This window comes from Maniola hyperantus, chromosome 9 (assembly GCF_902806685.2).
Source record: "Maniola hyperantus chromosome 9, iAphHyp1.2, whole genome shotgun sequence".
NCBI classification, from domain to species: Eukaryota; Metazoa; Arthropoda; class Insecta; order Lepidoptera; family Nymphalidae; genus Maniola; species Maniola hyperantus.
In genome coordinates, this window is record NC_048544.1 from 7,423,435 (window position 1) to 7,441,600 (window position 18,166).

Sequence of the window (18,166 nt, forward strand, 5' to 3'; positions counted from 1 at the left end):
ATCTAAGAGGTGGCGCTGAATTATTTGGTTTCTAAACCGTGAAAAATTTTGTTTGCTTGACCATATTATTATCTTGTCATTTATATCGATGATAAAAGGTGTTTGCAGAGCAAAATAAATTTTTAGTTTCATTTAAGTTCCTGTTGAAGTTCGTCTGTCTATAAAATAAAATTATAATAAAATAAACTAAACTAAGCCCAATATGACCCATTTATCTACCCCTATACCTATAATTTAGAACAATTAAAATTGGCATATCAAAGTCGAGCAAATAATAGACACCTTTGACAAAAAAATATCAGTTAGAAGAAGGTTTTAAATCTAAGCCCCCCTGGTTTTACGCAGTCTTATTTGTCTTACGTGGAGTCGGGGTGCTTGGATTTTGTTCAAGACGGCATTCGACCTAATATTACACCCTTATGCGTTATTTATGAACCATTTGCATTAATTATGAACGTTTACTTATCATGATTTACTCAAGCGGAAAGTTTTGAGCGGAATTTCATTCAAAACTACTTTTGACCAAACTCTATAGTCAAAAGTAGAGGTAATTTTGAGCGGTTATGAGCACAGATTAACGAAATATTCCTATGATTATGTATAGGTATGGCTTATGATGACTGTCAGTAGGTACTTATCACACATCAATAAAAGTATCTCACCGAACTGTATGCGCGTGCGCAGCGTAAAGAGGGCCGCTCGCGCTTGGGTCCCCCGCGTAGGGCTGCGCTAGTGGGTAGGGCTCTACTGGTGCTGGATCACGGCGCCGCGGGGTGCTGCGTTGCGAGCTTTGTTCCGGGGGGCTGTGAAAAAATATTTTATTTCTTGAATCAGGACATTCTTCTGAAATCGGGTACCTACTACAAAACAGTATCTAACTAGAGCTGGTAACTGGCCGTAGTTAAATCTTCGGTTGTTTTTAATTAAAAATATTAATGGTAGCGGTACCTACTTAAATTAAAACATAAGGTGTCATAATTACGGAGTGGAATACTGAAACCTACCTACAAAAGACTCACACATGTAATCTTGTAAAAAGAGTAGGTAAACGTTATCTTATCTTACGCCTACTATAGGCGGAGTCGAATTACGCGTTAATACCGTTAATACTATATTTTGACAAGCAACGACAAATGGTGTCATATATTATCCGGGATATTAATCGATTTTACCGGGAAGTCACGGCATCGTAACATTTTTTGTCTCACTCGGGCCCTGTTTGTTCACATGGCGAATGTTCGTTTGATTAATGAATCATTTGTTTATCATGGGATTTCTGACTCACAAATTGATTACTAAAGAGCTGTTTGGATCCTTATCGTTTTCACTAAGGAATCAAAAAAATATATAAGAAAAATATAAGTAAGTATAAAATTAAAAGATCTCTTTAGAAGAAAGTTTTGGAAAGAGCCTTAACTATATCTGAGTTTGAAGTCTGAGTTTAAAGAGACCGACCGAACCCTGAGTTTGCGTGAACTTTATGCCGACAAAACTGACCCGAGCCAGCCTTTAAAGTCATCTTCCTTTTTAAGGTTCCGTACCCAAAGTGCAAAACGGCCCTATTAATGTCTGTCTGTCTGTCTGTCTTTGATTTGTTTTATAAAGAAAGTAGGTACCTACCTACACCTTGCCCTCTTACCTACACAATATCTAGTGTCTGATGTGAACTTATATTCCCACTAGCTGATGCCCGCAACTTCGTACGCATGGATTTAGACGCTTAAAAATCCCGTGGGAACTCTTTGATTTCCCGGGATAAAAAGTAGCCTATGTCAGTCTCCAGGTTTTTAACTATACCCATGCAAAAGATCACGTCGATCCGTTGCTCTGTTGCGATGTGATTGAAGGACAAACCAAAAAAGCAACAAGCCAATAAACACACTTTCACATTTATAATATGGGTACTGTATAATGTGGGTACCTATTGATTACGTCTGCCCAGAAGTTAATCTTTGACGAAATTATTACGACGTGGGTAGTGGTATAAAACTCTTATTGGCCAGAAAACAGATGATAAACAATACAACGCAACGCGTATGTAAATATATTGAAGTTTACCAAAGAACAGACTACTCCAAACCACTGATACAGTAGGTACCTACTGAAGAAATGAGCCAATGCAGTCACTGGGAAAGCTATAAATCTACCTAATGTAAACAATTCGGTAGGTACATTCTGAAGTATGAACCAGCCCTAACCTATTTTAGTGAAGTAAGTATAGTAAGTTTTGAATATTTATAATAGTACTAGTTGATGCCCGTGACTTCGTACCCGTGGATTTAAGATTTTAAAAAATCCCGTGAGAACTCTGAATTCCAGGGATAAAAGGTAATCACTCTCCAGGTACCCACTATACCCATGCAAATAATCACGTCTATCCGTTGCTCCGTTGCGACGTGATTGAAGGACAAACCAACAAACAAACACACTTTCGCATTTATAATAAGGGAACTGATTTTTTTGGATTTTATCAAACTTAAAAAATGTTGGAATTCTCAAAATCAACAGCCTTGATCGAAAGCTATTATTATGAAGAGCCAAACTCTTGACTGTATTCTACTAATGTACGTAAGACTTTTCACAGACTCTTCGCCCATCTTTCGCCTTAGTAATCTCCTTTTCGATTAATAATCTGTATCTGTATATTATAAACCGCTGGTCCTAGAGACGTAAAATTTGGGGGGTGTGTTCTTTGTAAATCCATTTTTCGACATTCCACCCCTAAGTGGGTTAAATTGAGGTTTGATGTAGTCCACGTGGACGAAGTCGGGAGCATAAGCTTTTGCAAATTAAGTAAACTTCCGAATCAGTGTCGATGGCGTATCCACGTCGAAATATTAATGGCCAAGTAAACGAAACCACATTTTTCACAGCCATCCGTGTCACAACATGGACTATGAATCAAGTGAACGCAAATGATTATATTTTATGTGTACCACCGCTTCAGACGTTCGGCTCCATTTCAGCAGCCGGTGACAATTTACTTTTACGACTCGGCCATAGACTAAAGAGTTACGTGTGACAGTTATAGCGGACGTGCCGTGTTTCCCGCCAATATACTTACGTTACATCTGCATACTTACTGCTTATTATTTTGTTTTACAAAAAATTGTTTGTTTAATTTATTGTCATTTTTATGTCTTTGAACACCGAAAATATTAGACTTTATTTTAAATTGTTAAAATATTTTACAAAGTACAGACCCATTTGATCAAGTTATATCATTTTGCACAATCTACATAATATATAACACGACAGGTCGAGATGGCAATCGGGAAGGGAACGCCCCGCACATCCGCACAGCGCCCGCGCTAACCCAGAGTGAAAAAGTGAGGTATCATGTGACACTTTACAAAAGTAAAACTACCCACAGCCCTCTCACTACTCAGAGTGAAATGAATTTCAATGCTGGTTAGTGGTTACCATGGAACTATTAGGGATCAGCTTAGCTAATAAGTTATTACTAAGCATATTATTTTGTCCTCAGCCAGTTACCTACTTTTTGCGAGTTAGATTCTCAACTCAAATGTCCGCTAGGAAGCTTCGGTTCAAAAAATGCCTACACATACCTACTTAAGTACTTAAATGCAATGAATTACTTATTCCATTTGAATCACTTACCAATCGTCGGGATCGCAGTCTCTGAAGCCTTTCGCGAATGGGTTGCTCGCTATTTTTAATTGTGTTATCTGTAAAATAAATACGATTTTAAATTATGATAATTATTATATGAACTGTGTTTTTTAGAATCTGCACTATGTTTATTTTCCGTAATTTGATACATAGGTATAAATCTTTCTCTATAATGCATGACCCGATTTCTAATACATTTCGGAAGAAAATATAAAAAAAATTACACTTTATACTTTGACGTAAGATTTTTACACCTTTATTACCTGTTATTATCCCAAAGCCACTATGGTGGCTTTGGAATCCAAACTTCATAGTCCCTGTTCGTTCTTCCCTGTGTTGGGCACAATACGCAGAGAAACTTTTAGCTTTTATAAAATACCGAAGGTCTGGCACGCGCTGGCTCTTATTCCAGTACCGTTTGATCTCGAACAATTTGAGTGCTTATTGCCGTAAACCTACAGGCTGATGGAATGGCAATTTAACAGAAGCAGGTTTTCGTAGTTTGGCTAAACTTACCCTGTGGTTCTGGTAGGCTGTAACAGCAGTGAAGCCAGTTTCAGGAAAGATGAACGTCCGGTACGGGACAGTGCCCGGGGCTGTGCTCTGTCCCTCCCCGGGAAGGTACACCACGTGCAACCTTGGCTGGTAGCGATGCATAGAGTTTAGAATTATCTGTTTCAACACAAAAAATGCAAAGTTGTTAATGGATGAATTTTAATATTGTAAAATTTGAATAATACGTTATTTTGCATGCCACTCCATGGCAGATTGTTGCTACTGTACCTACCCATAAGCATGACATCTATTGTACCTATATATGCAAATATATGCAAATAAATCAATACTTATAATAAAACTGTAACAGGTCAAATTCTGTACATTGAAGATATTTTGAAAAATGTAACAGGTCAAATTCTGTACATTGAAGATATTTTGAATATTTTTTTTCGAGGGCACTCTATAATCGATACTGAACCTAAAACTGTAATTTTTTCATTTTTGTCTGTCTGTCTATCTGTCTGTCTGTCTGTATCACGGCCGCGCATCACGCTGAAACTACTGAATGGATTCCAATGAAACTTGGTACGATTTGAGGTCATACTATGAGGAAGAATATAGGATACTTTTTATCCCGAAATTCAGCATGGTTCTCGTAGGAGAGGGGATGAAATTTAAAATGTATACTGTGTTGTAATTCATTAACGCGTAGTCCGATTTCATTCATTCTTTTTTTGTTAGAAAGGGGATATTTTAAAGATTGTTCCGTAAATATGTCAAGGTCATCGGTTTTTAACCGACTGTCAAAAAGGAGGTGGTTCTTTTTTCTACATCGATTTTTTCGAGGTTTCTGGACCGATTTGCAAATTTTTTTTTTAAATCAACAAAAAAGTTTTCGTGGTGGTCACATAAAAAATTCTGGATTCAACTCCTTAATCCTGATGCTGCAGCGTTACTGCCCGCCTGAGTTATCAAGATTCAGGAAGTGTTCATAGTGAATTCATATTGTAGGTACCAAGGAACGACTTTATTCTCAGACTTCAAGTCCCAACTCCTCAACCCTGATGATGTAGGGTACAGCACTCCTAAACTATAATGTTTCAGTAACTGCGGATGATGCAAAATTAATTTAGGTACCAAGCATAGGCTACATCATTGAACTTCGGATCCTAACTCCTCAATCCTGATGCTGCAAAGTACTAAAGTCCTAAATCGTGGGGATTTTAGAATTTCTGATAGTGAATTGATATTTTAGGTATCAAGCAACGGCTTCACGATGACACTCCCAGTCCGAAATACTCCACCCGGGCGAAGCCGGGGCGGGTCAGCTAGTAAATGAAATAAAATGAAAAATAATCATACCTACTTATCCATTAATTTCTTCAATGGAAAGCTGTATAGCGCCGTACAGCCGCATATTGATTTTTTTGGAAAAAAATATAGCCAGTGTTACATTAGGTACATACATCCATACTATTATATCCATTTGTACATTTAGAAGTTATAGTGAAATTGTTATAAAGTAAAACGACCGGGCTATGCAAACACCTGTTTATTACTGGCTTATTACAGTTGCACTCGCGCGACGGTGGCGGCGCTGCGTCTTCGGTCGTCGTAGGTACATAGACAGTTGTGCATATACATCATTCCTCCGCCTTAATTTGCAAACCTAATAAATTAATAATTAAATTACAATTTGAATTAAAACTTATAATCTATCTTACGTCTGGGACGTAACTGCTTGCGAGGCGTGGGTGTGAGCGACGGTGCCATCACCGCTGCGGGCGGGGACACCGTGCCCGCCTCCCGGCTCTCCTCGGGCGGTGCCGGCGCCGCCTGGCTCTGTGGCATCTCAGGATGCGGGGAACTATCAGCGCGTGGGGGCATGCTCGCAGACCCTCGCTCACACTCGTCCTCTTCTACATTATCCTCTAAATTACTATCCTCCCCCATCGCCACCGCCTCGTCTACTCCGTGGCTCGCCGCACACTGCTGAGCCTGTGTGTGCTCAACAGAACCGTTAGATGATAGTCTAGGGGCAGGTGGAGAAGAAGGGGGACAATATGTTGACATCACTTCACCTAATTCCTGGGAAGTATCTCCGGTATATCTAATAAGCTGGTCTATATGTCGGATAATATAACTAGAATTATCATTTACTTTTTGTAATTTATACATTCTATTTCCTATTAGATCTATTATTGTACATAATTCCCAACTTTCCTTTCTTGCCCCGTAACTTCTAGCCCAAACTATATCTCCCCTTTCAAAAAATCTTTTCCTTTCACAATTAGAATTCAAATTATATTTTATTTTGTCACTCGGTAACATTAAATCTAATCTCGTTCGTAGGTTACGGCCGAACATCAACTTAGCGGGCGTTTCTCCGGTTGTACAGTGTACAGTATTTCTGTAGTTGAACAAGTATGCTAATAATTTTTCGTGTACAATATGCTGAGAAGATGACTCGCTCAATATACATTTTAACATCTTTTTACAAGTGCGTACAGAGTTTTCCGCTTGCCCGTTACTCGCAGGATGGTAAATAGGTGACGTCATGTACTTGATACCATTGTTGGAACAAAACGTATTAAATTCTTTACAGTTTACCTTAGCGTCGTTGTCGGAGACCACACAGTTCACAATTCCAAATGTGGAAAAAATATATTTCAATTTAGAAATTAGAGCTTGCGATGACGTTCCATTCTGCATGTACAAACATTCCAACCATTTGCTGTATGCATCAACAACAACTAGGTATACGCGCTGGCCTATAGTCATATAGTCGATGTGAATGCGCTGCCAGGGCCCCGAAGCGGCCGGCCACGGCGCCGGTGGCTCCCGGGGCGGCGCGGAACGCAAGCTAGCACACAATCTGCACCCGCCTATCCAACGCTGCAGATCTGTATCCAAATTAGGCCACCAGAATCGTTCCCGCGCATTATTCTTACTTTTAATGATTCCGAGGTGGGTACTGTGCAGTTCTGTTAATACGCGCGGCCTCAACGCCATTGGAATTACGACCCTATGTCCACGCAGTAGAATTCCTTGTTCGAATTGAAGGTCCGCCTTGCATTGAAAAAAAGGTAAAATAGATTTACAGTGTATTTTTCTCGGCCAGCCTTCCGACATGTATTTGCGTACCGTTTGAATGGTTTTATCCTCTTTAGTTGCTTTAATTATATCTTCTACCTTGACTGCGGGCACGGCGGCGTCTATAAATTTCATTGACACATACGAATCAAATTCCCTATCACTTTCGCATAAAGTCTCTTTTAACGGTGCACGAGAGAAAAAATCTGCAACAACATTATTCTCACTGGACGTACAGATCGCGCGGCGAGAGTTTGGCTTTGACCTTCGGGTGGAGGGGATTACTGCGCATGGGTACTGTCACGCACACAATACTTTTCCTTTTTTATGTACCAGGTTGGATATTTGAGTGGGTCAAAATTCATGTACAGTGGTAATAATGCTAGAAAATAATACGAAATAGATAAACTTCTTCATTTATTAAAACTATTGATAGTTATTTTACTTATATAAAATGTTTATTTCCTTTTAAAGTTTACAGAGACAGCGATGAAAATTCTAAATAATTGTTTTTTAATAAAATTATTTATTCCAAGATACATGTAAAATTGGTACATACAAACAAAAGAAAACTTAAAATAATTATTAAATACAAAAGTTAACATTAAAAAAAAGTCTTAGCAGCAGTGCTATTCAGATTCTTATATAATAAACAATTAACGAAAATAGCAATTCACTTGTGAACGTGATTGTACAAACAGAGGCAGGGAACGACTGGAGCAGTGGAGCGCCAATCAGAGCACCGCGTGCGCCTACACACCCGCCCCGCACCCCACTAATTGCCCGTTGATACCCAATTTCTGATTTCTGCGCAATAACGGTCAAAGCCAAACTCTCGCCGCGCGTACTGTATATTGCACTACATAATTATATGCCGAAAGAATGATCGCATATCTTTGCAAACGTAGCGCCGTAGTTACCGAAATGCCATTTTTGTTATTAAAAATCGACACTAACGGACGATGATCTGTCTTTAATATGAAAGGTTGGCTGAGGCCGTACAGATATTGATGAAACTTTTTTACTCCAAATATTATGGCCGTAGCTTCTTTATGAATTTGGCTATAATTTCGCTCACTCGCTCCTAGCGACCTAGACGCAAAGGCTATGGGTCGTTCCCGACCTTCGTGATCGCGTTGAGCGAGTACCGCGCCCAGTCCCGCCGGGCCGGCGTCCACGCTCAACACGAGCTGCGCGCCCGGCTCGAAGTGCGCTAGGACGCGCTCCGATGCCAGCTCGCGTTGTACGTGACGCACGGCCGCGCGCTGACGCTCCGTCCACTTCCACTCTGCGCCAGCGCGCAATAACTCATGCAGTGGTTCCATCACGGCGGACGCGTTCGGAATGAAACTCCTATAATAATTAACTATACCGAGGAATCTTTTTACCCCCGCGACGTTGGTCGGCTCCGGCGCATTTAATATAGCCTTCACCTTATCTACGCTAGTCTGAAGCCCGCTACTATTAATAGTGAACCCGAGATAAGTAACACTAGATTTAAAAAATTCGCATTTCTCTTTTCGTAAGCGCAATCCCGCATCATCCAGCCTACTCAAAACTTTTTGTAGTCGTTCTAAATGGACTTTTTTATTTGGTCCTGTTATACAGATGTCATCGAGCCAACAACTGACCCCTTCGATGCCCGATAGGAGTGCTTCCATTGATTTTTGAAAAATGGCTGGGGCATTTGCCAAACCATAAACCAACCTTGTATATTGAAAAAGTCCTTTTGAAGTATTAATTGTTGTTAGGCTACGCGATGAGTCACTGAGCACAAATTGATTGTAAGCATTTTTTAAATCCAATTTAGAATAGTGCTTCCCCCCACCTAATTTTGCGAATACCTCCTCGATTCGAGGCAAAGGATATTTGTCAATTATTAAGTCTTTATTTAAAGTAACAGAAAAATCCCCAGCTATTCTCACCGTACCGTTTTCTTTCAAAACAGGTACGATTGGCGTTGCGTATTCGGAGTTACTAACTGGCACTAGAATGCCTAAGCCTACTAACCTCTCTAATTCCTTTTCGACCTTTTCCTTTAAAGCGAATGGAACTGTACGCGCTTTAAAAAATTTTGGAGTTGTATTTTCTTTTAACACTAAATTAACCTTGAAATTCTTAAAAGTACCTAATTCATCGCGCCATAAATCAGAGAATTGTTCCAACAATGATTGTACTTCCGTATCGTCACATAAGTTGTTTACTTTCACTGTTAAAGCCAGATTAAAAGCAGACATGAAATCTCGGCCTAATAATGGCGGACCACCATCTTTTACAACAAAAAATTTAATCCTTTTGGTCTCGCCATTATACTGTACATTTGTTTCAAAATATCCTAATGGTGAGATTTTATGTCCGTTATATAAACACATTCTCAGGGCACATGGGTTTAATGCGAAACTTGTAAACTTTTCGTAGTATAATTTGTCTGATATGACCGATGCCCCCGATCCAGAATCTAGCTCCATAGCAATCTTAACTCTGTCTAACATTACATTAAGTTTAATAGGCTTAACATACCTTATATTAAAACTTTGACACAGGAGTGGATAGCAAAAGTGAATCGGAAGCTATGTGTTGTGAGGACACAACACATAGCTTCCGATTCACTTTTGCTATCGATATTATGAACCCGTGAAACCGCACTTTTACACATCCTTTTTAAATGACCTTTGACACCACATCCTCTGCACTTATATTCCTTAAATCTGCATTATCTCCAGCATGCTTCAGCCCACAAACAAAACAGCCTGGAGCAGTATTCCGCTCGCTCGATGAAGACGCCCGGCCCGACCGGCCCTCACTGCCTCCTCTTCGCGAGCCTCCACCACCGGCATTCTTGCTCTTATAAGTCGCCTTATAAATGGGTTCCTCCTTGATGACGACCGCACCCGTGGTAGTCGGTATACTCTTCGCCTCCCTTGCACTCTCTGCTTTTTGCGCCACGTCTAATGCATCTGCCAGTTTCAAGTTTGCCGCGTCCTGCTCGAATAACTTGTCACGTACTGGACCTGGACCCAAACCCAGGACGAAACGATCGGTGAGATTCTGCTCCAAAGCAGTGCCGAAACTGCAGTATGTCGCCAGACCACGTAACCGTGCCGCCCATTCTGGCAAGGTCTCTTCTGGCTGTATTACCGCTCCGTAGAACTTTGCCCTCTCGGCATACGAACACTTCCGCGGTTTAAAATGAGTGTCGAGTAGTAATATTAGCTGCGTGAACGAATAATCTTCCAATTTAGTGGGGTGCGCGAGATCTCTAAGAAGACGGTACGAATCTTCCGTTAAATGCGTCAGTAGAACTGCGCTCTTTTTAACGTCCGTCACATCGTTAACAATAAAAAACTGATTTAGTTGACCCTTAAATACGGCCCATTCACTTGATTTATAATCAAAACAGCCTAATTTTCCGATATACGACATCTTAACTTCCTTGCACGCGTCTTGCATACCCTATCCCGCACTCGGCGCCAATGTTATAAAGTAAAACGACCGGGCTATGCAAACACCTGTTTATTACTGGCTTATTACAGTTGCACTCGCGCGACGGTGGCGGCGGTGCGTCTTCGGTCGTCGTAGGTACATAGACAGTTGTGCATATACATCAGAAATAAAGAAACTCACATACATACATAGGTACATAATGTGCATGGACCCTAAAACATTATTTACCTACTTACTCCATTTTTGGGCTATTGTGTAATAATAAATATTGATAACTTTCGAGCTTTTCTGAACCTTTAAAAATCTGAGGAAAAATAGCTCAGTGCATGTACCTACCCTAAAATGAACAATTGGAAAGGGAATAGCATTAATGTATACCCCTGCATACGAAGGAAGGAAGGTTTTGTCGGATGATTCTAATTGTTAGGCAATGCTAGTGGTCATAGACTTACATGGCCGTTGTCGTCGAGCTGGTTGTTGGTCAGTTTGAGCTTGTCGAAGGAGACGAGTTGCCGCATCCAGTGCGCGCCGGCGGCCGGCGAGTCGGGGTGGACGTGGATACGCGGCGGCGACACCGGGTCCGCCTTACCCGCTACTACCCAGCTCGAACTGCATAACATAATAAACCCCTTTCCATTCATCTCAAAAAAAAATTAAGCCTTTTGCGGGCAATTTTTTTTTAGTTGAAAGATTTAATTATATCTCAAGCCCAAAGTAAAGCACTGAAGTCCTTAAATCTGAATTTATTGACTTTAATGAAAGACCAGTTTAAAGCAAAGTACTTACCTATACGCCACAGGTCGAGATGGTAATCGGGATATGAGGCGGGGGGACGCCCCCACACCTGCACGTCACCCGAGCTAACCGCATCGGATTAAGCGCGGGGGCTTTGCGAGTGTGCGGGTTGTCTCCACCCCGATTGCCATCTCGACCTGTCGCGTACTATACTCAAAAAGTTATAAATTATTTTGTCAAAATACACGGGTGGCCTTCCAACATCAATGTCAAAATATGACTCTCAGATAAAAAGTAAAGTAAAACTTATAATAATTTTCAGTCTTCGATTCCCAAGTAGGTAACCAACGTGGTGAGAAAAAACCGGCCAAGTGCAAGTCAGGCTCGCGCAATGAGGGTTCCGTACTACAGTCGTATTTTTTCGACATTTTGCACGATAATTCAAAAACTATGATGCATAAAAATAAATAAAAATCTGTTTTAGAATGTACAGGTGAAGGTTTCATATGATACCCCACTTGATATAGTCACTCACTTCGAAAGTTGAAAATATTAGTTCATGACCACAATTTAAATTTTTTTATGTGATCTAACCCTAAATTCACGGTTTTCAGATTTTTCCCCAAATGTCAGCTATAAGATCTACCTACCTTCCAAATTTCATGATTCTTCAGGTCAACGGGAAGTACCCTGTAGGTTTCTTGACAGACAGACAGACAGACAGACAGACAACATAGTGATCCTATAAGGGTTCCGTTTTTCCTTTTGAGGTACGGAATCCTAAAAAATAACACATTGCAGTAAGATTACAGTAAGTACATAGTATTTATATCGATGAACACTAAAAAGGCTTTGCCAAATCATTTAAGGTAGGTATACCTATGAAAAGCATATCTATATCTTTTATCGTCGAGCGGCACAAAATCCACTAGCAGCAAATAGTCAGCGCTGGGCAGTAGACCTGACAACCGCGCTTGTAGGGCAGGGAACATCCTGCGCCCGGCTTTGGTGACTATCATCTCAGTGCCGAGCTCGTGGAAGCTCCTCCACAACGTGGCCAGTTCGAGGGTTGCACTGCAGCGAGCTACTGCCGGATGCAGCGTTACGTTTTGGTTGGATACCTGTGTAAAAATACCTACTGTTAAATCTCTAGATTTTTGTATGTTCATTGTCAAATATTTTATTAACCCTTCAAGCAAAATATCTCCCGTAGAACTTCCTTGTGGCACAGAAACTCCCAATTAATCCATACTAAGTAATAATAATAAATAATGAATAAACGTTCATTCGCTGGAATGTGGGTACATGTAGGTGTTACATCAGTTGAGTTGCCTTACACATTCTACCAGGTCCTGGTGTGCAAATGGTAATAATATTATAAATAAATAAAAGTAATAATATTAGTAAATGCAAAAAGTCTGTCTGTGTTACCTTTTCACGGCTGATCCGTTTAACTGATAACCAGGGCTCTGCCTGAAAATCAGCGCTGCAGTAGTCAAATACTGCAGCATCATGCTGAGGCAGAAGCCCCTTCAGCTCAAACAAGACATCATTTTTGTTTTTAGTAGGTAGCGGTAGACGTCGTTCCAGCAGGAAGAGTCCTCGAGTTGTAAACCGTCCGATAACTACACACGAGTACCTGCATTCTGGGCGGTGGTTGCGGCGGCGGTGGAGCAGACTGCGCGCCGTGGTCGCGGCATGTGCTTTCGCTGAGTGCTTGCAGCGGAGAGTACGTGCTCCGCGAACACACTGCACTCTAATGAACAAAAACAAAATACAAGTACAACATTATTTTTGAGCGATTTCAAAAAAGGAAGAGTTTCTCAATTCGACGAATTATTTTGGCTGTCAAATGACGTCGAATCAGGTCTGTCGCGATTAAATTTCTCTAAAGATCTGATGTATTCATCAGATTATCTATATTACTAGAAAATCAGGCCGATTATTTTGTCGACTTTTAAATCATCGATTTTTTGTAGGACGCGTACGTTTCAATACTGCAATCAGTAATCTAAGAGGAGGAGTTAAGTTAAGAGTTAAAGAGTAGAACTTACGTCTCGAACAGCATTGTGCAGCGGGGGGAGTACTGGCAGCTGATCCTGGTCACGGCTCACTCGTTCCGCTAACGAGTGCAAGTGGAAACCGCCGCGCGGAAACTGTCCCGATACCACTCCTGCAACAAACCATCATCCTTACTATCCATACTTTACTTATTTATAAACTAGCTTATTCCTGCAACTTTGTCCGCGTGAATTACACAAATTGATTTCAAGGTGGCTATTTTTTCCAAAATATTAATTTACAGAGTTGATGATAATAATACTTATAGGTAAGTATAATGTTCTAACATAAATTTAACAAACGGAATTTAAAACTGCGTAAGTACGCCCATCACCAACAGTAGGTACCAAAATATCAATAAATAATGATGCTTACTTTTCCAAAGTATTTCACAATATCACTGTAGTTCTCCTGAAAAAGCCACTTGAAATAAAAAGTGCATAAACAGTCCCATAAAAATCCACAGCGTCCATCCAACAGCGGACATCTCACTCAACTAATTGGTGTAATGGCGGGAAACTCAAAACGCATCTGAAATGGCCGCAATAATTTCATCGGGTGACGTCAAGATGGTATTATAAATAAGACGGGTGATGAAAAGTATACTAACGTAGAAACGACAATGATCTTCGCTTTATTTTAGACGTGAATTTGTATGTTTGATTCTTGGTCGCAACAGATGAATAGACCTATGTATTACTTACGACTTTCACCAACATTGGTCTATATTACTTACCTAATCTTACTGTTACTTACTTATCCTAGCTACATAGTTTACATTTTCTATTCTCTGGTCTATTTCTCTGTTTCCTTTGTGACAAGTGTTAATTCTGGTGTATTTTTGCTTAATAAACATACTAATATCTTCTTGCGTCATTTTTTCTATCTCAGTTAGATTAACCCTTCGCAAGCTGTAGGTAGCTACCTATAAAATATAGAACTACAATTTATGCAGAAATCAGAATACCTGTTTTCAGGTACCTACCTAATTGTAACCTGTTATGGATGTCCCAATTAATTTAATAATTTTAAAAAAATCTGTTTAATAACTTTGTATTAGGTACTTATAATCTTACCAGGGAGCTATATTAAAAGCTAATTCCTATAGTAGCTAATAAGTATACCCAAAGTATGGTGTAGAGCCTAGACTTGTAATCGCATTTGTCCTACATCGATTCGCTATCTCACCAAAAGGTATGTCGGATAATAATAATATGACATAATTTGGTGTGATAGGGCCAAATTCTGATATCAGATATTATAAATCCTATTTGCATATCCTACTAATAAATTCTTTGCTTCTTCCAAACCATTGTAAAGGTGAATTATATTTTCAATGGTTTTTGTATCTTATTTTCAGTCTGTAGTTAGTGTCGATCTCGAATTGCCTGATTTATAGACAAATTATTTTATTATACCTATAAATTAAATTCCTACGCATCTAAATTGTGGTGTTTGACACATTGGTTCCACTCTAATTGCCATAATGGCAGTGTTCTTGCCAAATGCATCGATACAATGTCGATTTCTCAGAGACTCCGGGTCTAGTTTATTTTTCAGTAGGTGACTTTCTTATTGGAATAAAGAAGAAAATAAGGAAAATAAAAAGAGAACAAACAACAACTAAAGCTAGGAGCTAATTAAGAAGTCAGAAGTGGAGTCGAAGCCAGAAGCTATCTATCTGATAATAATATTCTAATATAACAATTGTATCTACTAATCTACCTTCATTTTTTATATTATTCATGCACAACACCTACCCTATAATCTACTGGAAAATGTAAGTTTATCCATACTAATCTACACTAGTGCTATAAATACGAAAGTGTGTCATGTTTGTCTGTCTATTGTTACCTTTAATGGCTCAACCGCTGAACCGATTCTGACGGCCACAGAGATTGCATCCTGGCGACGGGCATTTAATCACGGAAAATCAATTGAGTCTTAATAGTCTCCTAAATCTTCACCATCATCATCATTATCAACTGGTAAATGTCTACTGCTGGATATAGGTCTCTTGTAGGGACCTACACGTTTTGTGCCGCCTGAATCCAGCGGCTCCTAGACTCGTTATCGATGAACGATGTTATCTGTTCACCTAGTGTCCTAAATAATTAGAAGAAAACCTAAATCTACGCGGAATAAGTCGTGAGGATCACCTAATAGTAAAATACAAGTCCATCGAACAAAAATACAAACAGTAAGTAGTTACATTACAGCAACAAGATATGGAATTGTTGTGGTACAAACTGAGGTGCGCAATTATTATTTAAGTATCAAGAAAAGCAAAACAAGTCCGCGAAAGCAGCAATTAATAAATGAATAGAAACGTTAATGTCGCCATAATAAGAATGTAACTGGTGCTCAGGTGGTGGAGTGTCCAATTATAATAGTGGTGCTATTATTATCTGTTGTAACAAAAGGAGGGAACGCTTCCTTAACAATAAATCCGCATTGATTGACCGCAATAAATCTAGCTGCTCCGGCGCCGCTCCGGTTGCAGCCGTTAGGGGTGACAACTGCGACAACTTAGAAGACCTAGGTTCACAATGCTATAGAAGTAGTGGTAGCAGACGTTACTTTGCGGAAGTCTATGATTTACGAGGAACCATAAGCTTAATTACACAGCGAGCGATGGAGAGAGCTATGCTTGGAGTTACTCTACGTGATCAAATCAGATTTGAGGAGATCCGTAGGAGAACCAGAGTAACTGACAATAAGTGGCAATGGGCAGGGCACACAGTTCGAAAAACTGTTAGGTTAGTTACTGTAACTGTCGAAAAAAGTAGGTAGCTATTGGGGTCCCAATGTGCTGGAATGGCGACTTCGCACTGGAAAGCGCAGCGTTGGATGACCCCCCACTAAGTGCACCAACGAACGACATCAGGTGAGTCGCAGGGAGTCGCTGAATTCAGACGGCGTAAAACCGTGGCGTGTAGAAAGAAGCCCCTACCAGAGACCTATGTCCAGATGTGGACGTCGGTTGATGATGATAATGATGATAAGCTTAATTTGCTATAATTTTCCATATCCCCCTGTCGACCTTGGTTGCCATCAACTCCCGGTATACATGACTAATAGCTCTGAGGCGATGTCGATATGTCGGACATATTTTAGCGAAGAGAGGAAGGGAAACGCTGCTGAAGTGGCCAATTTTTTTTCGGACTGTGTTATGCTGCTGCCCCTACTTGCCGTTCAGCGTCACCGGTGGGCTGGGCGAGCGCGAAGCGCTCGCAATGGAAAAGTGGGTAGCTAATATAAAAAGTGCAAATACCTATAGTACGCGACAGGTCGAGATGGCAATCGAGGAGGGAACGCCCCGCACACCCGCACGTCACCTGCGCTCGCCCGCACCAGGTTAGCGCGGGGACTGTGCGAGGGGCGTCCCCTTGCCTCATACCCCGATTGCCATCTCGACCTGTCTCGAACTATACTTGTATTGTATAGTGCCGCAAGTTAAATTTGGTGGTGGCAACCCTACAGTGTAACAACATGTGTAGTGCAGCTCTGAGTTTCTGAGACGCGTTTGATTTACGCACCCTCATACGATACATATTACCCGAACAAATATAAACAAATTCCTTATTAAAATGCTACGTCCAAACAAACCATCAATTAATTTGTGTTTGTATTTGGGCTTACAAACTTCTGAAACTAACTAACCAAGTTGTGTGCTTTAAGCTCAAACAGAAGAATGCCTATTCCAAAATTTAGGCAGGTGTTTAGTTTTTAAGGATTTGTAGACACCTATTTAGGTATACAATTAGCACCAACTACAACCGGCAAGAGATATTGTAGGTACATACTTAGACCTCTAGAATATGAGATCTCGGGGTTTGTAGAGTATTGTCTCTACTCTCTGTCATACCTAACAGACGTTTTGTCGGTCTCAACGACAGAGACAACACTCTACGAAACCGCTACCTCTTTCTAAAGGTCGATGTACAATATTTCCTGTCGGGTACTGTACATTAAATTGTTCTCGGAATTTTTTCACAGAAAACAAGAAAAGAGTGCACTTCTAAAACTAATCAAGTTGTGTGATTTAAGTTCAGAAGCTGAAGTATTGGTGTAACTGGCCCAAAAGCTATATGCAATGCAGGTGTTTAATTTTTCAGAGGTGATAAATATACAATTCTGGTTGGTGTCGTAATTTTAGATAAGAAAAGAGTGCAAAACAAGAAAGGGAACTTTGTTTAACTACATTAGCTATTGGTACCAATTCTGTTGTTCACAATCTCTAAACTAAACTAAATGGGCAGGTCTGTTTGATTTATGCCAGTACGTGGCAAAACAGGTAGTCCAATCTGAACACAGTCATTAAATTATTGTCTAAACACGAGGTGTTTATGATTGCGCATTATACAAAAACAGATCTCAGATGACACCCAAACCACCATGTTGCAACTTCAGATTGGACTAGGACCTAGGTACTTGTTTTGCGCGTACTATGCAGCTATGTAGTAGTGGCAAACGTAGATACATCCAAACCAAACTGCAATTTTGCAGCTAATTTACAATCGAAATATTATCCGTCTGCATAGATCTTCAGAGAAAATCCTAGAAAATTAAAGCGAAAAAAGGACAACTCTCAATGAATGATGCTAGCGCTAGCTACTTTACTGGTCAACTATCAACCTTAATCAACCACTTATCAAGAAGACAGTCCGAAATACAAACATTAATGAGTACTCCTTCCAAG

The 18,166-nt window shown here is 40.2% G+C and overlaps 1 protein-coding gene across 1 annotated transcript in view; it reads right to left on the bottom strand.

The window, feature by feature from the left end:
• Positions 1-18,166, bottom strand: part of LOC117985355 (T-box transcription factor TBX1-like) — a 37,935-nt gene that overhangs the window by 3,159 nt on the left and 16,610 nt on the right. The window contains exons 2-8 of the mRNA XM_034972051.2: positions 13,458-13,576; positions 13,043-13,159; positions 12,283-12,524; positions 11,121-11,277; positions 4,150-4,305; positions 3,622-3,689; positions 663-803 (exon numbers count right to left, since the gene is read on the bottom strand). Of these exons, the coding sequence (XP_034827942.1) occupies positions 663-803; positions 3,622-3,689; positions 4,150-4,305; positions 11,121-11,277; positions 12,283-12,524; positions 13,043-13,159; positions 13,458-13,576 (1,000 nt within the window). The remainder of the gene's footprint in view (positions 1-662; positions 804-3,621; positions 3,690-4,149; positions 4,306-11,120; positions 11,278-12,282; positions 12,525-13,042; positions 13,160-13,457; positions 13,577-18,166) is intronic.